At 35.5% G+C, this 26,566-nt stretch overlaps 1 protein-coding gene across 6 annotated transcripts in view; it reads right to left on the bottom strand.

The window, feature by feature from the left end:
* Positions 1-1,352: 1,352 nt before the first annotated feature.
* Positions 1,353-26,566, bottom strand: part of GckIII (Germinal centre kinase III) — a 331,425-nt gene continuing 306,211 nt past the window's right edge. For all 6 annotated transcript variants that reach the window (XM_069828215.1, XM_069828211.1, XM_069828212.1 and 3 more), the window contains 4 exons: positions 25,253-25,454; positions 16,458-16,742; positions 11,563-11,765; positions 1,353-8,049 (listed from right to left, as the gene is read on the bottom strand). In XM_069828215.1, the coding sequence (XP_069684316.1) occupies positions 8,037-8,049; positions 11,563-11,765; positions 16,458-16,742; positions 25,253-25,454 (703 nt within the window). In that variant the 3' untranslated portion in view covers positions 1,353-8,036. The remainder of the gene's footprint in view (positions 8,050-11,562; positions 11,766-16,457; positions 16,743-25,252; positions 25,455-26,566) is intronic.

Here is a 26,566-nt window from a genome sequence, read left to right as displayed (position 1 = left end):
TAGGATATTTTTGTGTTATTTTCTGCTTATACAGTGTGTTGCGTGGAGTTTTCTTCGTTTATGTGCTTTTTTACGACCGAATATTATGCGATCCTCCAATTTTATTCTTCACGAACTGCCACCGAATGAACATAAATGCAAACAAGACGAAGACCATTGTCAAAGGAAGAAAAGTAAAGAAGGTAAACTTGCGAATTCTAAATGAGACAGTAGAGCAAGTGGACAGCTTCAAATACTTGGGGTGTACTATAAGCAATAACATGAACTGCTGCAAGGAAGTCAAGAGGAGGACAAAAATGGCAAAGGAAGCTTTTAATACAAAAAGAAGCATCTTCGGCAGACCTTTGGAAAAAGAACTAAGGAAGAGACGGGTGAAGTGCTTTGTGTGAAGTGTAGCATTGTATGAGGCAGAAACATGGGCATTACGAAGAAGCGACTAGAAGCATTTGAAATGTGAATATGGAGAAGAATAGAGCCTGTGAAATGGACAGAGAGAATAAGAAACGAAGCTGTGTTGGGAAGAGTGGGTGAAGAAAGAATAATACTGGAACTGATCAGGAGAGAAAAAGGAATTGGCTGGATCACTGGCTGAGAAGAAACTGCCTATTCAAGAATGCACTGGAAGGAATGGTGAACGGGAGAAGAGTTGGGGGCAGAAAAAGATATCAGATAATAGATGATATTAAGATTTATGGATCATAAGCGGAGACTAAGAGGAAGGCAGAAAATAGGAAAGATTGGAGAAAGCTGGGTTTGCAGTGAAAGACATCCCCTTGGGCAGAACAGTATGTATGTATGTATGTATGTATGTATGTATGTATGTATGTATGATTTCATGCTTTAATTCTCTTTGGCAGTAAGTGATATCAGTTACATTAATAAGGTAAAACTCAGCTCTATTACAGGCCAAAAGAACCCAGAGGGTGGCAGGAGGTTAAAGTCCTACAATTACAGACAACTGGCATTAATAGCAGTAGAGATACCAGTCCCATGTGCCCACCACCATACACATCCTGGTACTCATATCTTCTGTTATGAGACTCAGGACCTTAGTGTGACCGGAAGAATTAGATCAATGGGAAAAATCTATGACCCCATCGGGAATCGCACCCATGACCTTTGGGCTTAGTAACAATATGCCATAACTGTGACGCTATTGTGTGCCCCTGTTAATAATATTATTTCCCTTAAAATTTCATTTCCCTCAAGCTGAGTGGGCATATCTGTAAACTCTGACTTTGCTAAACAAAAATGATGTCACATTATTAGTTTCTAATGACAGTCCTAAAATTCTATTACGCAATATTTAAGCATTGTGTAGAGTCAACATGTTGAGGAAATAGGAGTCAGTCTTTTCAGCAGTTAGCAAGTCCGTTTTATTTCATTTTAAAATCTATACATCAGTTACTTATTATTTTTTTTATTGTATTATGTCTGTACAACCAGATCTTACATATTTAATTAATAATTATGCTGCATGTATTCGATAGCATCATTCAGTGTACATGATTCATCACCCATGAATGAACTGTACAAAGGTTAAAATCCACAATCACGAAGTATGCTACAAGTACTATCATACCTGAATATCTCCTATAGAGAAAAATGTAAACAATTAAAATTCAACAATCATTAGTGTACAATGTTTCAACATTTAATATTAAAGCATTTGTCTTAATGAAACTTATCAATCTTACCTTTCCCAGAATCCCACTGATTGACAGAAGGTTGCAATGCATGGGGAAGAATTTTATATTTCACTAAATCAACTGTTAGTTCTTTGAAGGAGGATATCGTAATTGTTGAAACCAGAAGGGGAATATGATTAGGTTAGGTAAACCTGTACGATTTGCACTTTTATCACAGTAATTGATAAATCCTTTTTCTTTTAGTTTACATACAAAACAATCACCGCTATTTGTTTGAACCACCTATAAACTGAACATTTTCTTGTAACTGCATTTTATGGATCTGTAGTACTACTCACTCAAATGATGGTCAATTACTGTATTTACATTAGTGTTAAACTCATTCACACACCCACACACACTATTCACGCACATAGAAACAACGCATTGGCACTTTCTGGGGGCAGAATGTGGCATAGTAGTGGGTTATCACATCATGCATACAGTAATACTGGAAAGTGGTTCATTACATCACAAGCCTCAGTATCACCAGTTTGCAGCCAGTTCTAACTACCCATCATGGAACAGAAGCGAGCCCACAATCAATACAAGAGAAGAAACCCAAGTGGCATCAGTCATGTTCTCGGAAGACACTGAAGTCAGTCCTGTTAACAGCAATGCCTGCTGAAGAATAGCCAGTGTGGCTTTATAACCCCTTGACAAAGGAGAAGTTGCTGAAAAGATCTTTAGCTTCTTGAATTACATAATTCCACTCAGATATCAGACTGTTCGAACTCATTCTCTGATCAGATTGTACTAGTAAATATTTTAAAATTCTATGTTACAAACAGTAAAAGATATGACAATCCAGTGCATTGCATCTTTTTTAGATGGTACAAAGTTTAAAATTGCCTTTATGATTCAGCTGCCACAGAACAGCTTTGAAGTAGTATCATTGTAAAATCATGCAGTTCAAAGAGTTAAACACATAATATGCCTACTAAACCAGTACACAGTACTGAGGTTGGCGCCAGGGGGTTAGGAGGAACCAAGCACATTTTCTGTTGCCACATACTACAACGTATAAATAAAAGGAGAAATGTTTTGAGAAGGCAAACATCTTTTACGTGGTCTCTTCTAAGTATTGAGTTTTTTTTTATATCCAAGTCACAGCAAATCACAAGAACACGCCTGAAATGAAGACATGTTAACTTCAATGAAGCATTGCAGTCTCATTAAAAAACATATTATATATACATATTATGTGACTATGCTTCCAAAACAAAGCATCATGGAAGTCATACTACGCAGCTTCCAGATTAAATATTTAAAAAAATATCTATTTATACCTTTCAAATGTTAAGTGTAGATTCTGCAAACAAAATTCACAATGGCCATTAAAAATTACAAATAAACTTCTTCATTTAACTTGAATGAAACTGCATTTGAAAGACCTTTATAAAAAAAAACCGTTCATGATATTGTCTTTTGCTAGGTTTAAAGGAAGTTAATGGTTACTTCTGAGAATCTAAAGCATAAAAACATTCTCTGTTGTTGTTTTCTAATGTCAGGCATTTGACAAAGTCATTTGACCTCTAGCACTGCAATATAAAAACATTCTCTGTTGAAGAGCATTACTAATAAGACAAAAGATGTATTTTGTTCATATCAACTGACACAAGATGTGATTGCATGCAAGATTTATTTACTCATAAGATATCATTTTCTTTTATTAAATATATTTTTTAATATTTTAGGGGGGCTGGAGAGGGGGGAGGTGGGTTACATGAAAATCTTGTACTAAAGTGGAACTTGCCATTGTGAAGTTTGAAGCTCATCATAGGAAATAGTGATGCACTCTATCAAATTCGACTCCAAAAATGTTTGAAGATACTGTGATTTTACAGTATCACTCCAGGAACTTTATGATCCGACCATACATAAGGCGATGATGAGACTCTGATATTATGCATCATTGAGATAACACATCAGTGTCTGTCTCAAGATACCAGCAATATAGTCCAATGACTCGTTTAAAGCAATTGCTGAACAGGTGTCTTTACAATATTCATGATGTGTTCTGTGCTACATATTTGCTGAGGGACATGACTAACAGCACAATGAACTCGTCTTCTGCACCATGCCACCCGCACGCTTGCAAACCAAAGAATGAAAGGAGGGGAGGAGAAGGGCAGGAGAGACAGACCACAATTAGGGGAGGAGTATCAATACAAAAGAGTGCATTAACCTGCACTCTTAAAACATCCTCCCTCAACCTGTTAACTTTTCACAAAAAGTACCTTATATGTTTTATGACAAAATAAAAATGACGTCTGTCTGTGACTGTATTTGTACTCTCCATCTGAAATTGTTAACAGACAAATAATATTCCTGTATCTTTTAATACATCGTGTGCAAGTGCTGACAAAAAAATGTAATATGAAAAGAAATTATTTTTATTATGTATACTATTATTTTATAATGGCAATCCAACACAGGAAAGACAAAAAAAAAAAGTAAATATAAATATTTCTGTGAAACTTATATTCAATACGTGGAACAAAGACATAAGATGCCCACTAGTCTTCTATGTCTTACTCTGAAAACCAGAGAATCAGGCGGAAGATACAAGATAAAGAAATATAATTTTTATCATAGGAAAGAGCACTTCAAGGCTTGCCAACAATTGTGATCTCAACTTTATGTTGGTTAACAGTTTCTCATTTCAAAAGAATTTGTCACGGATTCTAGAACTGCAGTCAGGTAGTAACACATCTGATTCAAGACTACCAAAACAATTATATATAGATTTCTATATATATATATATATATTTATATGTATATACATATCTAAAAAAATACATTCTTGTAATCAAGAAAAAATATGGACAAGTCTTCCTAAAAGTATCCACACTACATGTACATATATACATACTCTTCCTTTTAGTGTTAGTGGAGTGGCAGGGGACAAAAATCAACAAATATAAATATGGAAGGTAAACCACTGGTCTTCATTTGGTGGAGCGATTAACAGAGAGAACTTCCAGTTTGGTGACATGTTCATTATAATTTCAGTGGTAAGAACTATTGAACACAATATTTCAATCTATATTCAAACTTCATAATTCCATACAACTTTACAATGCGTGGTCTAATGTATGGCAGCAGATGAGAACTACAAAATTTAATTTGCGAGTCAGTATAAGGTGACAGGGTGCTGTATACTATTATGGGGTAATGCACTTAGGAGATGCATTGCTAGTTTCACCTTACTACTGATTCTGGAACTCTAAGAGTTTAGCTGCACATAAATGTTTGCAATTTACACGTGTTTCATTTCATATTATTACAACCATTTCAAGAAATATTTTGCACTACCCCATACAGTAACAACTTCCGAATTTCATTTCAAAAATAAAGGCAATAAAATACTTTTTTTTTTTACATTTTTTTTCCCGCAGAACAATCAATTATCCTGCACACTACAACAATTACTCCTAACACACATACTGTAAATATTATGTAAACTGTTGTTACTCTGAAAACAAAATTTACCTTTGTAGTAACCATTATCAGGTACAGTGTACTTTCGCTATGCTATTATATTCTTTACAGCATACACTCACATAGCCACAACATGGTCTCTTGAAACAATCCTTTCAGTTTGAGGCCAAACACAACATTAGTTTTTCACAACATAAGTTTTTTATACAAAGTATTGTCTACTATTGATTAGAAAATGTTATAATTTTATTACCGAGGAAAACATTTTCAAATTTGACTATATTGGTTGCGTACAGCACGAACTAAATAATTTCAAAGAAGAAAATACTGTGTAAAACCTAGAAAGAAACTGAACATGATTTTAACAGACATATTTTAGCATACAATTCAAAATAGTTTATGTTCATACACTTTTCTGTTAATTTCAGCACCAGTTATTTATATATAATCAAAATCACTACTATATACTTTATAAATACACTTGGACTTGTATAATGTAATCTTCAGGCCCATATTATGAGTAATAATTGTCTGAAACTTTACATGCAGTATATATCCAACGTATTAAATTTTGTATTCTTCTTTACCAAACCCACTATTTCAGGATCTTTGATAACGAAATGCAAGAATTTAAAGACATTGGACATACATCCACAAAAATTAAAATAAGACAGTTAAAACAGATGGACAAACATCAATCATCTAATAATATCAGCGTTCCTAATAACAATATCCATTAATGTACTACTTTTGCAAGAAGTATTGATTTTATGAATGCAATTTATATACAAACACTATGTTTTTTATTCTCTCGAAACTCCTATAATATTATGGTGCTTTGTCTTAATTTCATATGCATTGCAAATTATTTTATTCCATATACAGTTATTATAAAATGTCGCAAACAGGATAACATTTTATTGATGTTTTAGTATTATTTGATTCAAGATTTCCCAAGATAACTTTCCTTCTGCTTCTGCACCCATGTGAAGAGAGACAAGCTGTTTAAAACCATACTGCTTGAGTTAACATTAATTTTTTGAGGAAATTAAATTCTGACCTTGTTTATGCCGTATTCTGAAATTCTGAAGATTTATTGATTCTGTATATGTAAGATGTAGGGTGAGTAGGGAAAGTTTTCATGTTTATGTTAATATCTTTGGATATATGTATCACTAATAATCTCATCACTATATACATAGTTTAAAGATCCTCCTTACCTATCAATTATGTGGGGGGGGGGGGAATTACATTTGCTTACGAATTTTAGATATATGGCTGTAAGAGACATTTTAAAGTTTTACGTATAAAAGTCACATATCAAAACATAAATTTTCTGAAATAATGTAATGCATTATGGAATATGTATATAATTGACGATAGAAAACATATTTTCCAAATTTATACTTTAGAGAAAAGAAAAATTTATGTAATAGCTGAAAACTATGGTATATGATACACATTGTTCAGCTCACAGACAGTCCATCATTAGTGCAATTTCATTAAAGTTTCCAAGCCACGAAGGAATTCTTCAGAACTATGTAACATGATTATAATACTTTGAAGAATGTCAGAATAGCAATCTAATTGGAGTTAAATTTCATCCGCAAATAAATACATTACTGCTTGTGGGATGTAATTCATTTTGTTCTTGTCTGATATGAAAACTGTTAAAAATTTTATATATGGTAATATGGCCACAAAACATTGCTTAATATGTAACCTATATTTCATTATTTTTTAAATAATTAATGTATATCACACAAGCAAATTTATTTTTGAGTAAATTTATGTATCCTTTTGTCATGACTTGTCTAAGGAGAAACAAATAAAAGGAGGTTAAGGACTACAAGGAGGCTGGCTACATATGTTATATTTTACAACAGAGAAGGTGGGAGGGATGAAGTGTGGAGTGAAGAGCAGTTGTCATCAAAACTACGTACTTGTAGAGAATGTAACTTGAAAATGAGTATGTTTTTTTAAGTTTTCTGCAAATTAAATTATTCTAAACACAAATTAATTGCTGCAAATAATACAAAGCTTTTTGATTCATCTTGCTGCAGAAAAGATAATAAAACTAAACTTCTTGTAAAGTACAAATTTAACATTATTACACTATATGGATTGTGAGTAACATCAGGTTTGCATAATATTTCCAGCCTTAGAATAGTGAAATGCTGACTTGTATGTGAGTTAAGCAAAGTAGTTTCCTATTAGAATGAGACACGTTCAAGTGGCGTCATTATTATAGTTCTCTCCATCAATACATACTGAAGTGGCGTCATTATTATAGTTCTCTCCATCAATCTCTGCAAGCTGAACAGAAATGAACTTGCAAAATTACTATCCTGACCTTAGTTAAGCCATCGACAGATGTAACGTCTTTGAGTAAGTCATATTAAAAATCTTCCAATTTTGAGATAATATAATAAAAAAATAGTTATACAAAACATCCATATGATACATATTTCTTCCTTTATGGAAATAAAATTCTATTCTGAATGACAGAGCTTAAAGAAATTACATCATGGCCAGTATTATAAAGTTCATCCCCAATTCACTGTCATTTAAGAACGATGTCAGAGAACTGCAATACCAACTCCGCCTATCACACATCCATTAAGACTGAATTCGTAAACAGTACCTCTCCTTGGACATAAAGCCATATATCTTTCTAGTTAAGGTAATGGGAAGTAGCTGGCACTTGGCATTTGTTTTACCAGTGAAAAACTGACGACTGATAACAAGAATATGTTTAGGATGGCCAAGAAAAGGTACTTCCTCCATTACTTAATAATACAAAGGAACGTAATTATAAAAATGACACCAGCAGCTGTACAAGGGAGGTCCTGAGTTATACGAAACGCTTCACCCTGCTGCAGCCTCATCAACAAGGAGGTTGTTCTAAGATGCATCCCTGGAAAAATGATACATAACAGTGTTTTTCACTGAAATAAAAGCATTTTGTCCAGTAGTTAACAATGAAGCAATCTTTATGAGACTAGAAGGAAGTATTTTATTACAACTATTGTTTGAGATATATTTAGGCCTGGTTGCAGAAATGCAAATCAAATCAGTCCCTGATCACTAATCAGTGGATGTCTGATTTATTTGATTGTTCATTGCATTGCACAAAAGTGAATTTGAGGCGCCCAAGATCAAAATGGACTATATTATCAAAGTGAACTTTAAGAAAAGTGCAAAAATTTCCTGTATCTTATGTACTGATTTTTTCTATGCATTTTACACATCTAAAATAAATAATTTTGAAATTAAACCTTTCACTGTGTAAAGTTTTCAACCCAAACTTGCCAGTTATGTCAATAACTCATTTTCTAAAAAATCACACAGCCCATTTTGAGGCTTATTGTTAAGTTTCGTAACAAGCTGTTTTTTATGGTGATTGGTTGTTAGCCCTTCACCCAACCTCCAAGCCCATTTTGATATTAAAATGGATTTGAGGGAGGTGGGATATGATGGTAGGGACTGGATTAATCTTGCTCAGGAGAGGGACCGATGGCGGGATTATGTGAGGGCGGCAATGAACCTCTGGATTCCTTAAAAGCCATAAGTAAGTAACCCACTTTAATCTCGGGTGCCTCATTTCTAATCAACTTATCTTGATTTAATAATTGCTGATCTGAGAAAGAAATGCATTTGGCATCAATACTATTTAGCAACCACAGCCAATTTGATGCTCTTTAAGATGAGAGAAATGAATCCATTGAGCGAGCACTGATCAAGAAAATGAATGCTTTGCCATTTTGTTGTTTTTTTGTAGAAGTAAAAGAGACATATTACATCAGTACAAGACTACATATATAATAAAGTAAAACAAATGAATCGAACTAAAAACGCGAAGAGCCAAATTTTTCTGATAATAATAGAGATAAATATCGTAGAAACCTTCATGAATGTAATAGAAAATAACAAGATCGGTAGTGTTTCTGTGAAGCAGAAAAAAAAATTCAGTCCCAGTCGGAAATCATGTCATTCACTCTATGACGTCAGATATTGTTTACAGATATTTACCGAATATTTCTTTATATTGTTTAAAAATTTCTTCATCAGAAAAGAATCAGTCATTTTAGAACAATATAACTACAGTCCTGTGTGAATTAATCGGAACAAGATAATTTTTTCATTTTCCCAATCAAATGCCAGCAATGTGCTTATAGTAAAATCTTGTGCTCTCTGTCCATTGTTGATTCAAATGTAATTGTTGTGTGACAGTTGTTTTAGTTCAAATGTGCATTTATTTGTATGTGGTTTACTTTTATAATTTTCTTGTGAGAACTGTAAATTTCGTTCTTCAATGGATACGACTCCCAGGAAGCAAAGTGCGATTTTGGCATTAGCACAAAATACTTTTATGATGCGATGCTATAATTGGGACCCATCAGCTAAGGGAGAAAATCCTAACAGAAAATCATCGGCCATCCAGGATTGCTGGTTGGTTGAGCTTGGAGCTGACAACCCCAACTTGTAAAAAAATTGTTACAAAATCCCAAGAAGTAATAGCCGGACAGAATGATTTACAAAGACCAACGAAACGAAATACGGATATGATTATTGGAACATAGAATGTACTACCGAGAGCTAGATGGAGGACAACATAGAAAAAGATGCTAAAAGTATTGGACTGTGTAATGGGACTGGTAGAGCAAAAAACAGAGAGGAGTGGCGAAGACTTCTTGGGACATCCAGGATTCTTGATGGGTTGTAGCACTGACGACAACGACGACTATGATGCAAAGAGAGATAGCTAGAAAATTTTATATTGGTGTAGCCACTCTACATAGAATTATTCAGCAGTACAAACAAATTGGCTCTATTACACCGAAGAGAAAGAGAAACTGTGGCAGGAAAAAGAAAACTACACCAACTGATGACTGCTTTCTCCTTAGAAAAAGCAAGGTAAACCTCAGGCTCACTCCTGTGGACTTAGCTCGCGAACTGAGGGAAAAAGAAGTGAATCTACATCCATCTAATGTTCGTCGTAGACTTTTAGCAGTAGGAAGGAAAACCTGTGAAGGAACAAGTTCCACAGAGGAAATAATGAACCTGCAACTTCAGCACATTTACAGCACACTGTAAAACACCTCGTGAAGAAGGACCAGGACCTTTATACTTGTTGAAGGCATGATGAAAAGTGACCAGTACATCGGAGTACTGGTGAGAGCTGTTCGTGAACTGCAGAAAAGGCTTCCAGATGGTGGCAGAATTTTTCAGCAAGATTCAACTCCTTGGCACACTTCAAAGAAAGTGAAGAAGTTCTTCAGTGATAACAATGTTCATGTGCTTGAATGACCAGGGAACTCTCCTGACATTAATACCATAGAAAATATGTGGGCTATTTGCAAAAAGAGACTTGCATACTTTGACTGTTGCACAAAAGACCTCATGATAGCATCTTTAATTCGAGTGTGGTTTCATGATGATGAACTTAAAAATGTGTGTTCCAAGCTTGTGGAGTCAATGCCAAATCGTGTAATGGAACTTATAAAACAGAAAGGAGCACATATTAACTATTGTAATTGATGAATAAATACATGAAAGCATGTAAAATGTTGTGTTATTGTTCTGTTCTGATTAATTTGCATGGGGCTGTACTTTAACTATTTCCTATATAAATAACTAAAACTTCACTATCAATCAATCTTCTTAATGTACACGTTTTGAGAACTTATAGATATTCCATTATCATAATTATACTATTATCAACAATCATTATAGTAATAGCAACAATATTATAAAAAAAACAGATTGACATTAATCCTGTATTACAGAATAAACAGACCAGTATTAACCAATGAAAACAATTGTTAAAATTTTCTGAGCAGCAACATACTTCAGTGAAGGGTAGGCCAAACGCTTTAGTTCACTTTCTTATACATCAACCCCCTGCGGTGGCTGAATGGTCAGACCTCAGGCCTGTCACGCAAGCGATCCGGGTTCGAGTCCTGGTCAGGTCTGAAATTTTTCAAAATCCATAGTGACACTTGTGGCGACAAGGTCGCAGTTGGAGTTTTTTCCCATATTAGGCATTTACATCATTCTATCATCATTCGACAGCATTCCCCGATTGCCAACTGGCAATACACCCGAGGGGGCTGGCCTAGAGACGAGGGGAGTTACCTGCTCGAAACCTGGATACACAGCAAACCTTAGTGTAGTCAGCTGGTATGGGTTTGGAAACGCATCTAGTTTGAGGGTTAGCGCAATAGATCGTAATAGTCGCCGTGCTGAGCAATAGTGTCCTCTTCCCGTAAATTCAATTCAATTCCTATACATAAAAATTAATGATCCTGTTGTGATGCTGACTTAGTTTTACTCAGATTTCAGGCTGGGTACGTCTACATCATGACATGTGCAATCTAAAAATATTGAATTATAATTTCAATTCATGCACATCTCAAAATGACCTTACCTAGTAAGTTTGTCCATAACACTCTTTATTCTGGTTTCCGTAACAGCAGGCAATAACTTCTGAACCATCTCACGCACAAACGAATCACTAATTCCTGGACTGGCACGTTCAGCTAATTCAAACGCATTCTTCAGCTCTTCAATTGCATCTGTCTTATGGGAAGACTCAGGTCCACGTGAATTATAATGATGCCGTCTCTGAAGCTGAAACGATAAAACAATGATTCCAATGTGTAATTCACTCAGTATAAAATAAAGAAATCCTTCTGAATTTCGATTGGTGGGTTGATGTGTTGGTTTACAATAGATATTTATTTATTTATTATTTAAATTTAAATATACAGAATACAGAATATAATTACAACAAGAAATAAAAATAAAATAATACAATCAATATAAAAAAGAAGATACAGTAATATTAACAAAATTTGAGGGCCGAATGAGCAGTGCTCGTGTTCGGTCGTAGTTCAGATGTATGTTGTTGTTGTTGTTTTCTAATGCCAGGCGTTTGACAATAAAGTCATTTGACCTCTTGCACTCCAATATTTTTCAAAGATATTATCATGACCAGCCACTGAAGCACAGATTTTGAGGTGTTCCGAATCCATTTCTTGGTTTGAGTTGCACAATGGACAGTTAGGGGACTGATATATTCCAATTCTATGCAGGTGTTTGGCCAAACAATCATGGCCTTTTGCCAATCTAAATGCAGCTACAGACGATTTTCGTGGTAAATCGGGAATTAACTGTGGATTTTGATGCACAGAGTTCCATTTTTTCCCTTGGGATTGTGTTATCAAATTTTGTTTGTTGAAGTCTAAGTATGTAGATTTAATAAATCTTTTCACAGAGTAATACGTAGATTTAGTAACAGGTCTGTAAGTAGCAGTGCTGTCCTTCTTTGCTAACACATCCGCATTCTCGTTTCCCAGGATTCCACAATGGGATGGTATCTATTGGAATACAATTCTTTTATTGAGTGATATTAATTGAGAGAGCATTTTAGTTATTACTGCTGTTTGAGATGAAGGTGTGTGTTTAGAGACTATTGATAGAATAGCTGCTTTGGAGTCTGACAATATAACTGCATTCCTAAATTTACTGATGTGGCATAGACAATTCCTGAGACTTTCACTTATTGCAATGATTTCTCCATCAAAACTTGTTGTTCCATACCCAAGAGATCTATAAAGTGAGAAGAGACAGCACGTAACACCTGCACCGGCACCTTGTTCTCTGGAGATCAAGGATCCGTCAGTGTATAAATGAAGCCAGTTTTGTGGAGGGTATCTAATATTAATTGTCTCTAGGGACAATTGTTTTAGTATTTCAGTGTTTACTTCTGATTTCAGTATTTCTTCTGTTAAATTTAGATTATATTCCATATTTAATAGAGTTAAAGGGTTTGGTTCAATTTGTAGGTTTTCTTTTAAATTCGGGATATTCATTTTCTGTTTTAATTCTTGAACAATGGATATGAAACTTTTTTGAGTTTTCAATCTACAGAGAGGACTGTATGAATGCCAATTGTTTCCTGGTAATCTAATAAGTTTTTCATATTGAATCAGTGCTTTTTCTTCTATTGTCATTTTGATGCTGTTAATATTAGTGAGGAATCTCATAGAATCTACTGGAGTTGTTTTGATTCCACCAGTAATGAGTCTGAGAGCTTGGTTTTGAACATATTCTATTTCGTTTATGAAAGGTGAAGTAATTAAAATTTCTATGCAGTATGTCAGCACTGGCTGTATAAACATTTTGTATGTAGTGTTCGAAGTATTCCTAGAGCATCCCCACTTCTTTCCTGCTAGTCTTTTTAGAAGGGAGAATCTTTTACGAGCTTTTTCAGAAATGTATTTCAAATGGTATTTCAAATTTCAATATATTATTAATAGGCCTATAAGAAAATATACAAAATAAAATAAAATAGAAAATAAATTAAAATTACAGCTACAGTGAAATTATATAATATAATATATTAATATAACAGGAATATAAAAAATAAAATAAAATAGGAACTAAAATTTAAAATTACAGCTACAATGAAATTATATAATATAATATTAACATAGAGAAGAATAATATCGTACGTGAATAAAGTAGGACAGTTTATGAAGAAATATATATTCCAAAATTATAGAATACAAATATAATATAGGCTGATTAATCCATACACATAGGCTATAAATTTATTTAATCAAATTGAAGACATTAACACATTTTTAATTTTCTTTCTATATGTCAGTGGGTTACATGTTAGAAGTTCTGGGTGTAATTTAGCTAAAGAATTATACAACCGAGGGCCAAAATTAATGCTATGCTTTAGACCAGCAGATGTGAAACATTTAGGTTCTACTAATGTTGAATTATTATTTCGTCTTGTGTCATGATTATGTGCCTGTAATATAAACTTATTACGATTTTTATGATAAAATTTTAACAAAGTATATTTATAAATTTGTTCAATATCAAATACATTAAATTCAGAATAAATTAATTTAGTTGGATAATCAAAACGCTTCTACAAACAAATTTTAATTATTCCTTTTTGTAGTAAATTTAACGGACTAAGATTAATTTTTGTACTTCCACCCCAAACAATAATACCATATTGAATGATAGACTGAAAAATGGCCAAATAAACATTACATAGAACTCTAATGGGTAAGTAGCATCGAAGATTAACGAATTTATAAATTGTTTTACGAAACCTCTTACAAAGATAAGTAATTTGATGAGGCCATTTTAAATTTTGATCAATAATGATAACCAGATATTTCACATATGTGGCTTCTTTCAATGGTGAACATTTACAACTTTTTGGGATCTAAACAATTTTCACTGTGTATTATTAGTTTATATTCATAGCTAATTTTTAAATTTTGAACACTGGCAGATGTTAACGAAAAAGAAACTAAGGTTGATTTAGATATATTTAAAGATAGGAAGTTGGAATCAAGCCATTTTTTAACAATATTTGCACCTATATTAGCATTTCTATATGCTTCTTGCCACGAAAAACAACTGAAAATAACTACTGTATCATCAGCATATAAATATATAGATCCATTAAATTTTTCTAAATTTATATTTAGCAAATCATTAACATATATTAGAAATAAAATAGGTCCCAAAATTGTTCTGTTAGTCTGACAATGTCAAATTACACTTCTGATATGGAGGCATGCATGAAGCATAAGTTATGACGAATGAAAAGATAAAAGGCGAAAATAATGACCAGTACAGTTTAATTTTGATATGAGCAAAAAATGATCAGTAAACCTGCTTGATGCCCGTCATCCAGCTTTACTTCTCTTTCACATGAAGATTTTTAAGGATTATTGACTCAACAGCTGTATGAGGGCAATTATGGATAAATACTAATTCAGCAATTGTTTTCTTGACTTAAAAATTTTCTATGACTTAATATTCGTACAGGCTGACAATTTATTTACTTTCTGAACATGTGTCTAGTTACTGCTATTAACCAACTATAAGAAATTCACAGGTCTGGTTCATGAATTTACTCACAGTGTCTACGATATCGAAGTATTAATTAAGGGATTTTCATATCATTTGTATTTTTAAAAGCCAAAGAACCCTTCTAGGAGTTATCAGAGCCGTCTGCATCAGAAATAAGAAACTGAAGGTTGACGATATAATGACAATTTTGATTACAACAATAATGGATTGAATGAGTTGTAAGGAATACAGAGGATTGTTTCCGATCTCTGTATGACATCATGTGCATCAGGAATTACACCGTCAGCTGAATTGTGGCGAGAGGTGACAGACCAGTAGTGAGTGATTTCATAATCAGAGTGCACGGTATATCACAGCAGCAATGTCCAAGAAAATCGAGCCTTTTTTGGGAGGGGTACATAACAACCCTTTCTGATGCCAAGTACAGTTACGTGAAAATCATAGGCGCCTGCAAAAAAACGTGGTTTCGTTATTTCCAAGAAAGTCATCTTGTGTGTACCTAATAAGACTGGCAAATCTCGGTTGGGATAAATTCCAGAGTGGAAAAAGCAAGCAAATCCACCCTCTGTCACAAGTCATCGCACTCCACGAGATGATACAAATTAATTCTATTCGAGCTCTACCAATCTTATTAAGTACACAGAAGATGCCTTTCTTAGAAATAACGAAACCTCGTTTATTGCAGGCTTCTTTTATTTTCACTTAACTGTACTTGGCATTGGAAAGGATCATAATATACCCCTCCAAAAAGGATCGATTTTCTTGGGAATTTCTGCTGTGAGTCGAAAATGCACTCTGACTATGAGATCACTCACTACTGGTCTGTCACCTCGTGCCACAGTTCAGCTGTCATGTGGCTCCTGATGCACATGATGTCATTCAAATTCGTTATCAGAGATCGGAAACAACCCTGTAGTTAAGTGCATTCTATAACCTCTCCTATTCAAATCCCATCCTCACCTTCCCGTGGGTGCAACCTGTTTTTAAGAAACAAAGATCTGGGGACCGAGTCACAGTGGTGTAAAGAGGGGATATGGTTGGTGAAGTTGTTTGACAGTTCTCCTGGCTAGGTCATTTGGACCTGCTAACCAACGGCATGTGTGGTCCTTCAAACAGTGTGGGTGTTGTGAGGAGGAAAGGGTAAAGAGGGAATTAGGTATTGAATAAAGAAAAATTATACCAAATTCAGTCATTAACTCATCAAGCTGACCAGTGCTAATTGATGAGTAGCCCCTCCCTTTAGTTCAGCTTGTAAAATTATGCTTACTAACAGCTGCACCACGGGAAGGTAGGGATGGGACATTGGGTATTTGTCCAGGTTGGTTCCTTAAGGTCTTCAATGGGAAGGATTAATGGCTCTCCCCCCTGTATCCAACAGATACCTTTCTGCAGCCACTCTTATTATATACTCACCTCTGAAATAAGAGGATAAATAACTCCAGACAAACAAGGAGACCGCAGATGGCTGGGTTTTCCACTGCTATTGCTATTGCTATTGGTGTTGGTGTCCCGACTTCTCTGGGTTGGTTTCTTTTCGCCACCATCACCATGGTCTCCCCGATGATCCAAAGGACCCATTTCCTTTGAACTACGTTTTTCTCTACTATGGGGCTCCTTGGTTTCCCAATCCCTATCTCTGTCTCTGTCTTTGCGGTTGTCCACAACAGGAGCAGCAGGAGCTGTTGAATGGGGTCGTGACTGAAAATCATCAAAGAAAAAATTATTATTCATAAGCAAATTAGTATTGTGCCCATTTCATTTTAAGAAAGGAAAACAGCATTAATACAAAGCATATAGCCATTAGGAACAGAATTTCTTTTTCCTTTGATTTACTAAATCAGCTAGATATTTTACAACTACCAGTATCCAGAGATTCGCCAAATCTGATGCTGCCTGCTATGTCTGACTTACATGCAAAACCAAGTACTGAAATATTTATTTACAATATAACTGTAACAGAGTAAACATCATACCAATGAATTTACTTTGTTTTCTGTTGTTATACTTAATTGAAGTTATTCTGAATCTCTTCTCAGTGAAATGTCTGCTACTGAAGGATATCAATGGCCTAGATCTACAGTCGGACCATCAGATCTGTGCCCCTGTAAGATATGCGAACTGAACTCTAATTCCTTCTCAGCCTTGGTAATTCATTTCTCTCCCTGCATTCCTATATCTCTCCCTTTCTGTCCCCCACTACTCACAATTTTGGCCTTCTTGCGGGACAGTTTACAATATTTGCACTTGCAGTCCAGTGTTGTCAACTCAACATGAATACTGTAGCACGGAGTGGCGAAAGAAATATTATTAAGCAAGTACGTAATAGCATTTTGTGATGAAGAGAAACAAACAGGTCAATATCTGTTTCCTATAAATCAGGCAACGAAAAGAGCAACTGATATCACAGGTGAGGCTTATTTTATTTCAATTGATTATGTATTAAAATTACTTACTTAACTAATACTAACAATACAACATTTTATGTAATAGACAGGTCAGAACTCCTAATAAAGAGTCAGGAGAGAGGGAGTCTGTGCAGGAGATGAAAATCTAGAATCACCAGAGAAGAACAGACCAAGGAAACTTTTAATTATTGTAGATGATATGAACCGATGTATTTTAAGATGAAAGATACAAGAATTTTATACCGTTCAGAAAGAAGTTTCAACATTGAAGAAATTACTGAAGCTTGCGAGAGAAGTAATAATTTCGAAGGATGGAGAGAAAAACTACAGAAAGTGATTCGAGACATGGGATTTAGGTTTAAAAAATGTAGAAATACAAAATGTATTTTGATTGAAAGAAATAATATTGTAGCATGGAGGACCAGTTATTTATGACACCGTTTCACGGAAGTTTGGCAACATCCCTATTCAGCAAGGTTCGTGGCCTGCTGTTTAACGTGGTGGGAGAAAAGCGGGTGGAATGGAGTGAGTACAGGCGTTAACTTTTCCAAGAACGACGACAGTGCTGAAGGGGCACAGATCCGATGATCCGACAATAATAACACATATCCGATTTTTCCAAATTTTCAGGAGAGACTTAAAATTGTTTATTTTTTTATACATTTTATCTATTTGAACCACTGAAAAGTACAGTAATCAGTAAGAATACTACTTACTTACTTACAAATGGCTTTTAAGGAACCTGAAGGTTCATTGCCACCCTCACATAAGCCCGCCATCGGTCCCTATCCTGTGCAAGATTAATCCAGTCTCTATCATCATATCCCACCTCCCTCAAATCCATTTTAATATTATCCTCCCATCTACGTCTCTGCCTCCCTAAAGGTCTTTTTCCCCTCCGGTCTCCAAACTAACACTCTATATGCATTTCTGGATTCACCCATACGTGCTACATGCCCTGCCCATCTCAAATGTCTGGATTTAATGTTCCTAATTATGTCAGGTGAAGAATACAATGCATGCAGTTCTGCGTTGTGTAACTTTCTCCATTCTCCTGTAACTTCATCTCGCTTAACCCCAAATATTTTCCTAAGCACCTTATTCTCAAACACCCTTAGCCTATGTTCCTCTCTCAGAGTGAGAGTCCAAGTTTCACAACCATACAGAAGAACCGGTAATATAACTGTTTTGTAAATTCTAACTTTCAGATTTTTGGACAGCAGACTGGATGATAAGAGCTTCTCAACCGAATAATAACACGCATTTCCCATATTTATTCTGCGTTTAATTTCCTCCCGAGTGTCATTTATATTTGTTACTGTTGCTCCCAGATATTTGAATTTTTCCACCTCTTCCAAGGATAAATCTCCAATTTTTATATTTCCATTTCGTACAATATTCTGGTCATGAGACATAATCATATACTTTGTCTTTTCGGGATTTACTTCCAAACCGATTACTTTACTTGCTTCAAGTAAAATTTCCGTGTTTTCCCTAATTGTTTGTGTATTTTCTCCTAACATATTCACGTCATCTGCATAGAAAAGTAGCTGATGTAACCCGTTCAATTCCAAACCCTGCCTGTTATCCTGAACTTTCCTAATGGCATAGGCCTATTCTAAAGCGAAGTTAAAAGGTAAAAGTGATAGTGCATCTCCCTGCTTTAGCCCGCAGTGAATTGGAAAAGCATCAGATAGAAACTGACCTATACGGACTCTGCTGTATGTTTCACTGAGACACATTTTAGTTAATCGAACTAGTTTCTTGGGAATACCAAATTCAATAAGAATATCATATAATACTTCCCTCTTAACCGTGTAATATGCCTTTTTGAAATCTATGAATCACTGATGTACTGCACCCTTTATACTCCCATTTTTTCTCCATTATCTGTCGAATACAAAAAATCTGATCAATAGTCGATCTATTACGCCTAAAACCGCACTGATGATCCCCAATAATTTCATCTACGTATGGAGTTAATCTTCTCAAAAGAATATTGGACAAAATTTTGTACAACGTCAACAAAAGTGATATTCCTCGAAAGTTACCACAGTTGGTTTTGTCCCCCTTTTTAAAAATAGGTACAATTATGGACTCCTTCCATTGTTCTGGTACAATTTCCTTTTCCCAAATAGCAAGTACAAGTTTGTAAATTTCGCTATATAATGCACTTCCACCCTCTTGTATTAATTCTGCTGGAATTTGATCGATACCTGGAGACTTGTACTTTTTCAGATTTTCTATCGCAATTTCGACTTCTGAAAGCGTGGGTTCGGGTATCAATGGCTCAGCAGTTTGTATTTCAATTTCGTCCCGATCATTTCTATTTGGCCTATGTACAGCTGTCAAAAGAAAAAGTGGTCGCTCTCCTGAAACAAAGTTCCCTTCGGGTATCTTCGCTACAATTCGGAGACAGGCGATGTTACATGTTGTTTGACCACGTTGCCTGATATCTACAGTTATAATTGAAGTATTCTCTGTGTTATTCGATAGCGTAATGGTAGCGTTCAGGCCTCTTATTCATGAGGTCCTGCGTTCGATTACAACCTCGTGCTTTTTATGTTCTTTTTTGTTCTGTTTTTGAGAAAGACAAACTGTACATAATGGCTCCTTTCTCTTTTACGATTATTCAGGTTCATTAATATATTATGCCATGACTTTATCATTATGATATTGTGGCTGGAGAAGGAAAGAAAAAAGATTTTATTCTCAATAAAAATATCTTTCGTGGCATAAACAAAACAAATTTACTGGCATCGGCCTTAAAACATTCAAACAATTAAGCGTTCAAAAAATAAAACAAAAAGCCACAATTCAATATTTAGTCTATCTTTCTCTTATCTCGTTCATCTTGCAGTCGAGTGGGCATGGAATTGACTAGTCTTTGCAAATAGCGACTGTTCTTAGACACGATATTCCAGGCATTCTGAACATACATACATAAGTGTTCTGTCCATGGGCAGGTCTTTCATTGGAAACCCAGCAATCTCCAATCTTTCCTATTTTCTGCCTTCCTCTTAGTCTCCGCATATGATCCACATATCCTAATGTCGTCTATTATTCTTTTCAACCAGAGACCCAACAAATTCCTTTTTCTCTTTCTAATCAGTTTCAGCATCATTCTTTCTTCACTCACGTTTTCAAACACAATTTTATTTCTTATTCTGTCTGTCCACTTCACACGCATCGTTCTTCTCCACATCCACATTTCAAATGCTTCAATTCGTTTCTCTTCATTTCGTCGTAATGTCCATGTTCCTTCCCCATACAATGCCACACTCCACACAAAGCACTTCACTAGTCTCTTCCTTAGTTGTTTTTCCAGAGGTCCGTAGAAGATCCTTCTTCTTCTATTAAAAGCTTCCTTTGTTCATGTTTGCAGTTTTTCTTGGGAAGGATAGGCCTAAATGCGGTAACATCCCGTTGTTTTCCGCACACCACTGTCTCTTTCGCATCTTATTAAATTCCAGGGGGCCCGAGCGTGGAGATGAGGAGAGTGGATTTGACTAATTGGGCCCTCCGGACTTCACCGAAAGTCACGGCAAGGGTTAAATATTAATTCTATCAGGATGTTTGACCCGATCAGAGACCGGGAAATCTCAATTAGCCTTTGCCCCCCGCATCCTGGACTAGCTTCTTACGAATCATCAGAAAATCTTAGAGTGTGATTGGGCCAATTTTTCCGAAAATGTTTCCACACTTTTGTCCTCGTAGCTCAGCGGACGAACGTCGGAATTTAGATGTCAACGTGTCAGGTTCAATTCCTCATTACTCCTTTTCATTTTATTGTGGTTCAAGGTAGTATAATGTAATAATAAAAAAAGAAAAACTAATACCAGTATTATGCAACTGGATTTTTCCAAACCTAATATTAAATTTATGTTATTTATATCGCTAAAGAATGATTACAATATAAATAACTTGAATATTATTTATACAGTATCACTAAAGAACGATAACAGAATATAAATGATAAATATCGGTTTGTTTAATTAATATAAGATATTACATAATACGTATTTAATTATCTAAATAAAATAACCTATTTTACAAAGAAAGATGGTTATTTGTGTTATAATAATTACTTACATAAAATACAGATTATTTATATTGCGAAAGAACAATAACAATATAAATAATTTGAATATTATTTTATAATGCTAATGAAGGAAAACAGAATATAAATGATAACTTGAATATTATTTATATCGCTAAAGAACAATAACACTATAAAAAATGTGAATATTATTCATATCGGAATTTCACAGATTTATTACAGATGTATTTAAGAAATTGTAGAAGAATAGTAATTAGTAACAGTGTCCTATTTATTCTTCTTGGAGCCAAATTTGTAACTTTTAAAAGTGTGGTTACTATGTTGAAGTGTATGTGTTGCAACGAATGCTTGATTTGTTATGTATGTGAGTCAGTTATGGGATGCTTGATGTCGTCGCAATGTCGTAATTATAGTTTGATTGTGTTTGTGTGACTATTGTGTATTAATTTATGATGTATGGTACGGAAAGCTGCATGTTTGTGTTATAGAAGTGTTATGTATGTGTGTTGTTAATGTTTTTGTATGTTTCAAATTGATAACTGATATTTGTTTTGCAATCGCAATGCCTAATTTACGGATTGTTTATGTTTTGTTTACATCGCGTAAGCTAATTTAATTTTCTTTTCCATATCTCTTCATGCTTATCTTTTTTGTGTATATAACTATAGCCCTAACATACATATGTAAAATAGGGCTAACCCCCATTGGAGATACAATAATAATAATTATTATTCATATCGTTATAAAACGATAACAGAATACAAATGATGACTTGAATTTTATTCATATCTCTAAAGAATGATAACAAAATATAAATAACGTGATATCCATAAAGAACGATAACTGGATATAAATGGTAATTTGAATATCATTTACATCGTTAAAGAAAGATTAAAAAATAAAATGAAAACTTGAAGGCCCGAACCCACAACCATTGTATCATTAAACAAGCACTCTACCGCTGGTCTATGAGGCGCAGATATGGAACACTTTCATAGTTCCGGAACTGCTTGTACAAGCACATGCATTGTGTAACATCGCAGCGACCCGAAGTGGACTTTGAAAATATTCACTGTTCATGAGTGAGGCCACTTTTTTTTTTTGACAACTGTACATTTAGTAGTTGCGCAAAATAGTTTTTCCATCTGTTTAGGATTGATGGAGAGTCTGCAAGCAAGTCACCATTCTCATCCTTGATCACGTTTACCCTTGCCTGATATCCCTTCTTAAATTCCTTTATACCCTTATATAAATCTCGAATGTTTTTAATCTTACTATTTGTTTCTACCTCATTCAGTTTTTCCTTCAAGTAACCTCTCTTTTTATTCCTAAGTGTACGACTTGCTTCCAGTCTTTCATTGAAATAATTATCTCTCTTCTCAACTGGATCCTGTAAGAATTTAATTTTGCCTGTTTCCTTCTTTCTACTACCATGCAGCAATCTTCATCAAACCACGGTTTCTTTTTCTTAGTTTCATAATAACCTATGCTCTGCTCAGCTGCAATTTTGATACTATCTCTGATATTTTCCCACACGCTATTAACATCTAATTCTTTCTCAACTTCGTCGGAACTTTCTAAAGTGGCAAACCTATTCGAAATTTCGACCTGATAATTTTGCTTAGCTTCCTCATCCTTTAATTTCAAAATATTGAATTTAGTAATACAGGGTGGCACATATGTCACGCATTGGTTTCAATGCCTTATAACTTTTTTGTAAATTGATTTTTGACTTATTTCTTTTCAGATCTGTATAAAGTAAACTTGGGAGATACACCATGGAGAGATTGAATCCTGAACAGAGCACGAAACTGATTGAACTTTATTTTGAGAATCAAAGGTCCATCATCCTCACTCGGAGAGCATAATACCGTTGGCACTTCCATGTGCACAATTGTCCTCATCAGACTACGATTCTGCGTCTGGTAGCACGATTTCGGCAAAATTATTCAGTCTGCGATCGCCCAAGAACGGGTAGACGACGTTCAGTTCGAACTCCCGAAAACATTGAGCGAGTGAGGGACAGCATTAATGACAACCCTGAAACATCAACCCGAAGACGTGCCGCACAGCTTGGGATGAATCGAAGGTCGCTGCAAAGGATTTTAAGGACTGATTTGAAATTGTTCCCATACAAACTGCAAGTGGTGCAAAGAGTGTCTCCCGCAGATGCACAAGCCCGTCTCAGGTATGCAGTTCGCTTCCAAAACTTGGCGAGGGAACAACAGGACTTTCTCCAGAATCTGATAATGAGTGACAAAGCCCATTTCCACCTAAATGGTGTTGTCAACAAACAAAACTGCTGAATATGGGCACGGGAAAACCCCAAGGCCATCGTTCTGCGTGATTTGCAGCCAATAAGATGTACGGTGTGGTGTGGTGTAACCTCAGAATGGATCATCGGTCCGTATTTCTTTGAAGAAGAAGGTGCTGTCGTAACAGTAACAGGAGAGCGGTATCGCAACATGATCAGGGACTTTCTCAGACCAGCTGTGGCGAATAATGCTGCACACTGGTTTCAGCAAGATGGAGCCACTGCTCACACAGCACGTGAAACCACAGCACTGTTAACACAACTTTTTGGCGAGTGAGTGATATCCTGGTTTCCTGATTTCAACTGGCCATCACGTTCCCCAGACTTGACAGCCCCAGATTTTTTTCTTTGGGGATATTTGAAAGAACGTGTATACGTCAACAAACCAGCAACCATCGAGCAGCTCAAAGACAACATACGGGCCGAGATTCGTGAGTTGCAGCCAGCAATTCTTCGCAAAGTTATGGCCAATGCACTAAAAAGAGCCACTCTTTGTGAGACTGTGAATGGCGGTCATTTGAAGGACATAATTTTTCATACCTAGTGTTTTCACATTTCCCAACAGTGTACTTCTCATCTCAGACAGGAATAATTTTGTGCATGCTCAAACAAAAAAGTTATACGGCATTGAAACCAATGCGTGACATGTGCCACCCTGTATTAACTTGTTGCTCTACTCGCTTGGCTACTACTAATACTAATACTCCTGAAAATTTTGGAAAAATCAGACATGTGTAGATCTAGGCTATTGATATGTTATTTGTTCTTGTTGCTTTCAAATGTTCGGATACTGCATAAATCATTATCTTTTGAGCTCATAGATGTCGTTAGTGCCGAGAAGCAGAGACCATTTAGTTCGTCAGAAACTATCCAGTGTACGGAACAGATAGTTGGTCCACATTAAGCTTGTAATGGATGATGATGATGATGATGATGAATTGTTTGAATGTCACAGGAGAACAAGAGTGCCTGGAGAAAACCAAACTTGGACCATGGGTTTGCCCAACACGAATTATAAATTCAAGATAAAGTAGGATTTGAACCCAGACCCCCTGGCTTGTAAGCAGAGTGCTAGAGCACTGAGCAACTGTGGCAGTTACAAATTAAATACAGAATTCGATCTATAGGTCATAATTTGTTAGCCACGCCATACTTTTGACTTCAATCTATATACGCTCTTTATTAGAATAAACTAGCAGGAATAGAGAACAGATAACAATAAACAGAAATGTCTGAATATGTGTACTGTTCAAATCTACGAAAGAATCAATGACTCGATACTTTTAGACTGGTGCTTTCAACTCCTTCCTGTCCAGAAAATATACTATACAGTAGCATTTCATTTCATTTCAATAGAAACACATATGTTACCACAAGTCAAGTACTTTTTCCAGTCTTCACTGAATGCAAGCGATGTCATTGTACTTACTGGTGTCGCCTTTTCACTCCTGTAGTGATTTAAATTGGAGTCCTTTGGAGGAGACTTGGTTTGTGGAGGTCCTGATCCATTTTGAACCTTCTGAGGAATTTTATGATTTGTAGGTTCATCATTGGGTGGTTTTATTGAGTGAGGGCCTTTCACTGTCATAATCCATGGCTCGTCTAAATCACTATCCTGTTTTGATTCTTCTCTGTAAAAAACAAAACATATTATTTATTATTACACTTCTCAAGGATTATAAATGACTAGTATAATATATACGAGGGTCACTCCAAAAGTAATGCACAATATTTATTTAAAAATTACATTTCTATCCTACAGCTTTATTATTTTCACAGAACGTAGATATTTCCTTTAGGGACAAAAGGTTATTTTTCCACATACTCCCCGTCCCATTCAACTGCCGTACGCCACCTTGGAACGAGGGCCTGTATATCTGCATGGTAAAAGTCTGGACCAACACGTCTGAGCCATTCTTCAGCAGCGTGCATGAGGGAGTCGTCATCTTCAAACCTCGTTTCGCAAAGGGATTCCTTCAGTTTACCAAAGAGATGGTAATCGCATGGTACCAGATCAGGACTGTGAGGCCGTGTTTCAGCATTGTCCATCCAAGTTTTCTGATCTGGTCTGTGGTCTTGTAGCTGACATGTGGCCATGTGTTGTCGTGCAATAGCAGAACATGACTCAGTGGAGCTTGAAGTTTCTTGAGAGTTTGCACATATCGTATGCATCAGAATTAATGGTGGTTCTGTGTGGCACAATGTCCACAAGCAAGAGTCTTTCTGAATCGAAAAACACAGTAGTCATAACTTTTCCTGCCAAAGGCGCAGTTTTGAATTTCTTTTTCTTTGGTGAATTTGCATGATGCCACTCCATTGTCTACCTCTTTGTCTCCGGTTGAAAATGGTGAAACCATGTTTCAACTCCTGTCACAATTCTTGCAAGAAAGTTATCTCCACCATTTCATACTGGTCCAAAAGTTCCCTGCACACTGTTTTTCGGGTTTCTTTGTGGGCTCTTGTCAACATCCTTGGCACCTACCTGGCATAAACCTTTTTTAACTCCAACTGTTTCAATATTCTGCACACACTTGCTTCTCCTATTCCAACTTGGAATGACAATTCTTTCACTGTCAGGACTTTGTGCAGTGCAGGGTCTGCTGCTCCGAGGAATATCTCAAATATTGACATGCCTTCTTTCACTAGAAAATCTGCTTGCCCACCGACTAACTGTACTGTGATTGACAGCTGCATCTCCATACACATTTTTCAACCTCTTGTGAATGTTTCCCACTGTCTCGTT

The sequence above is a fragment of the Periplaneta americana genome, chromosome 6, assembly GCF_040183065.1.
Source record: "Periplaneta americana isolate PAMFEO1 chromosome 6, P.americana_PAMFEO1_priV1, whole genome shotgun sequence".
Lineage (NCBI taxonomy): Eukaryota > Metazoa > Arthropoda > Insecta > Blattodea > Blattidae > Periplaneta > Periplaneta americana.
This window is presented reverse-complemented; position numbering and strand designations above follow the sequence as displayed.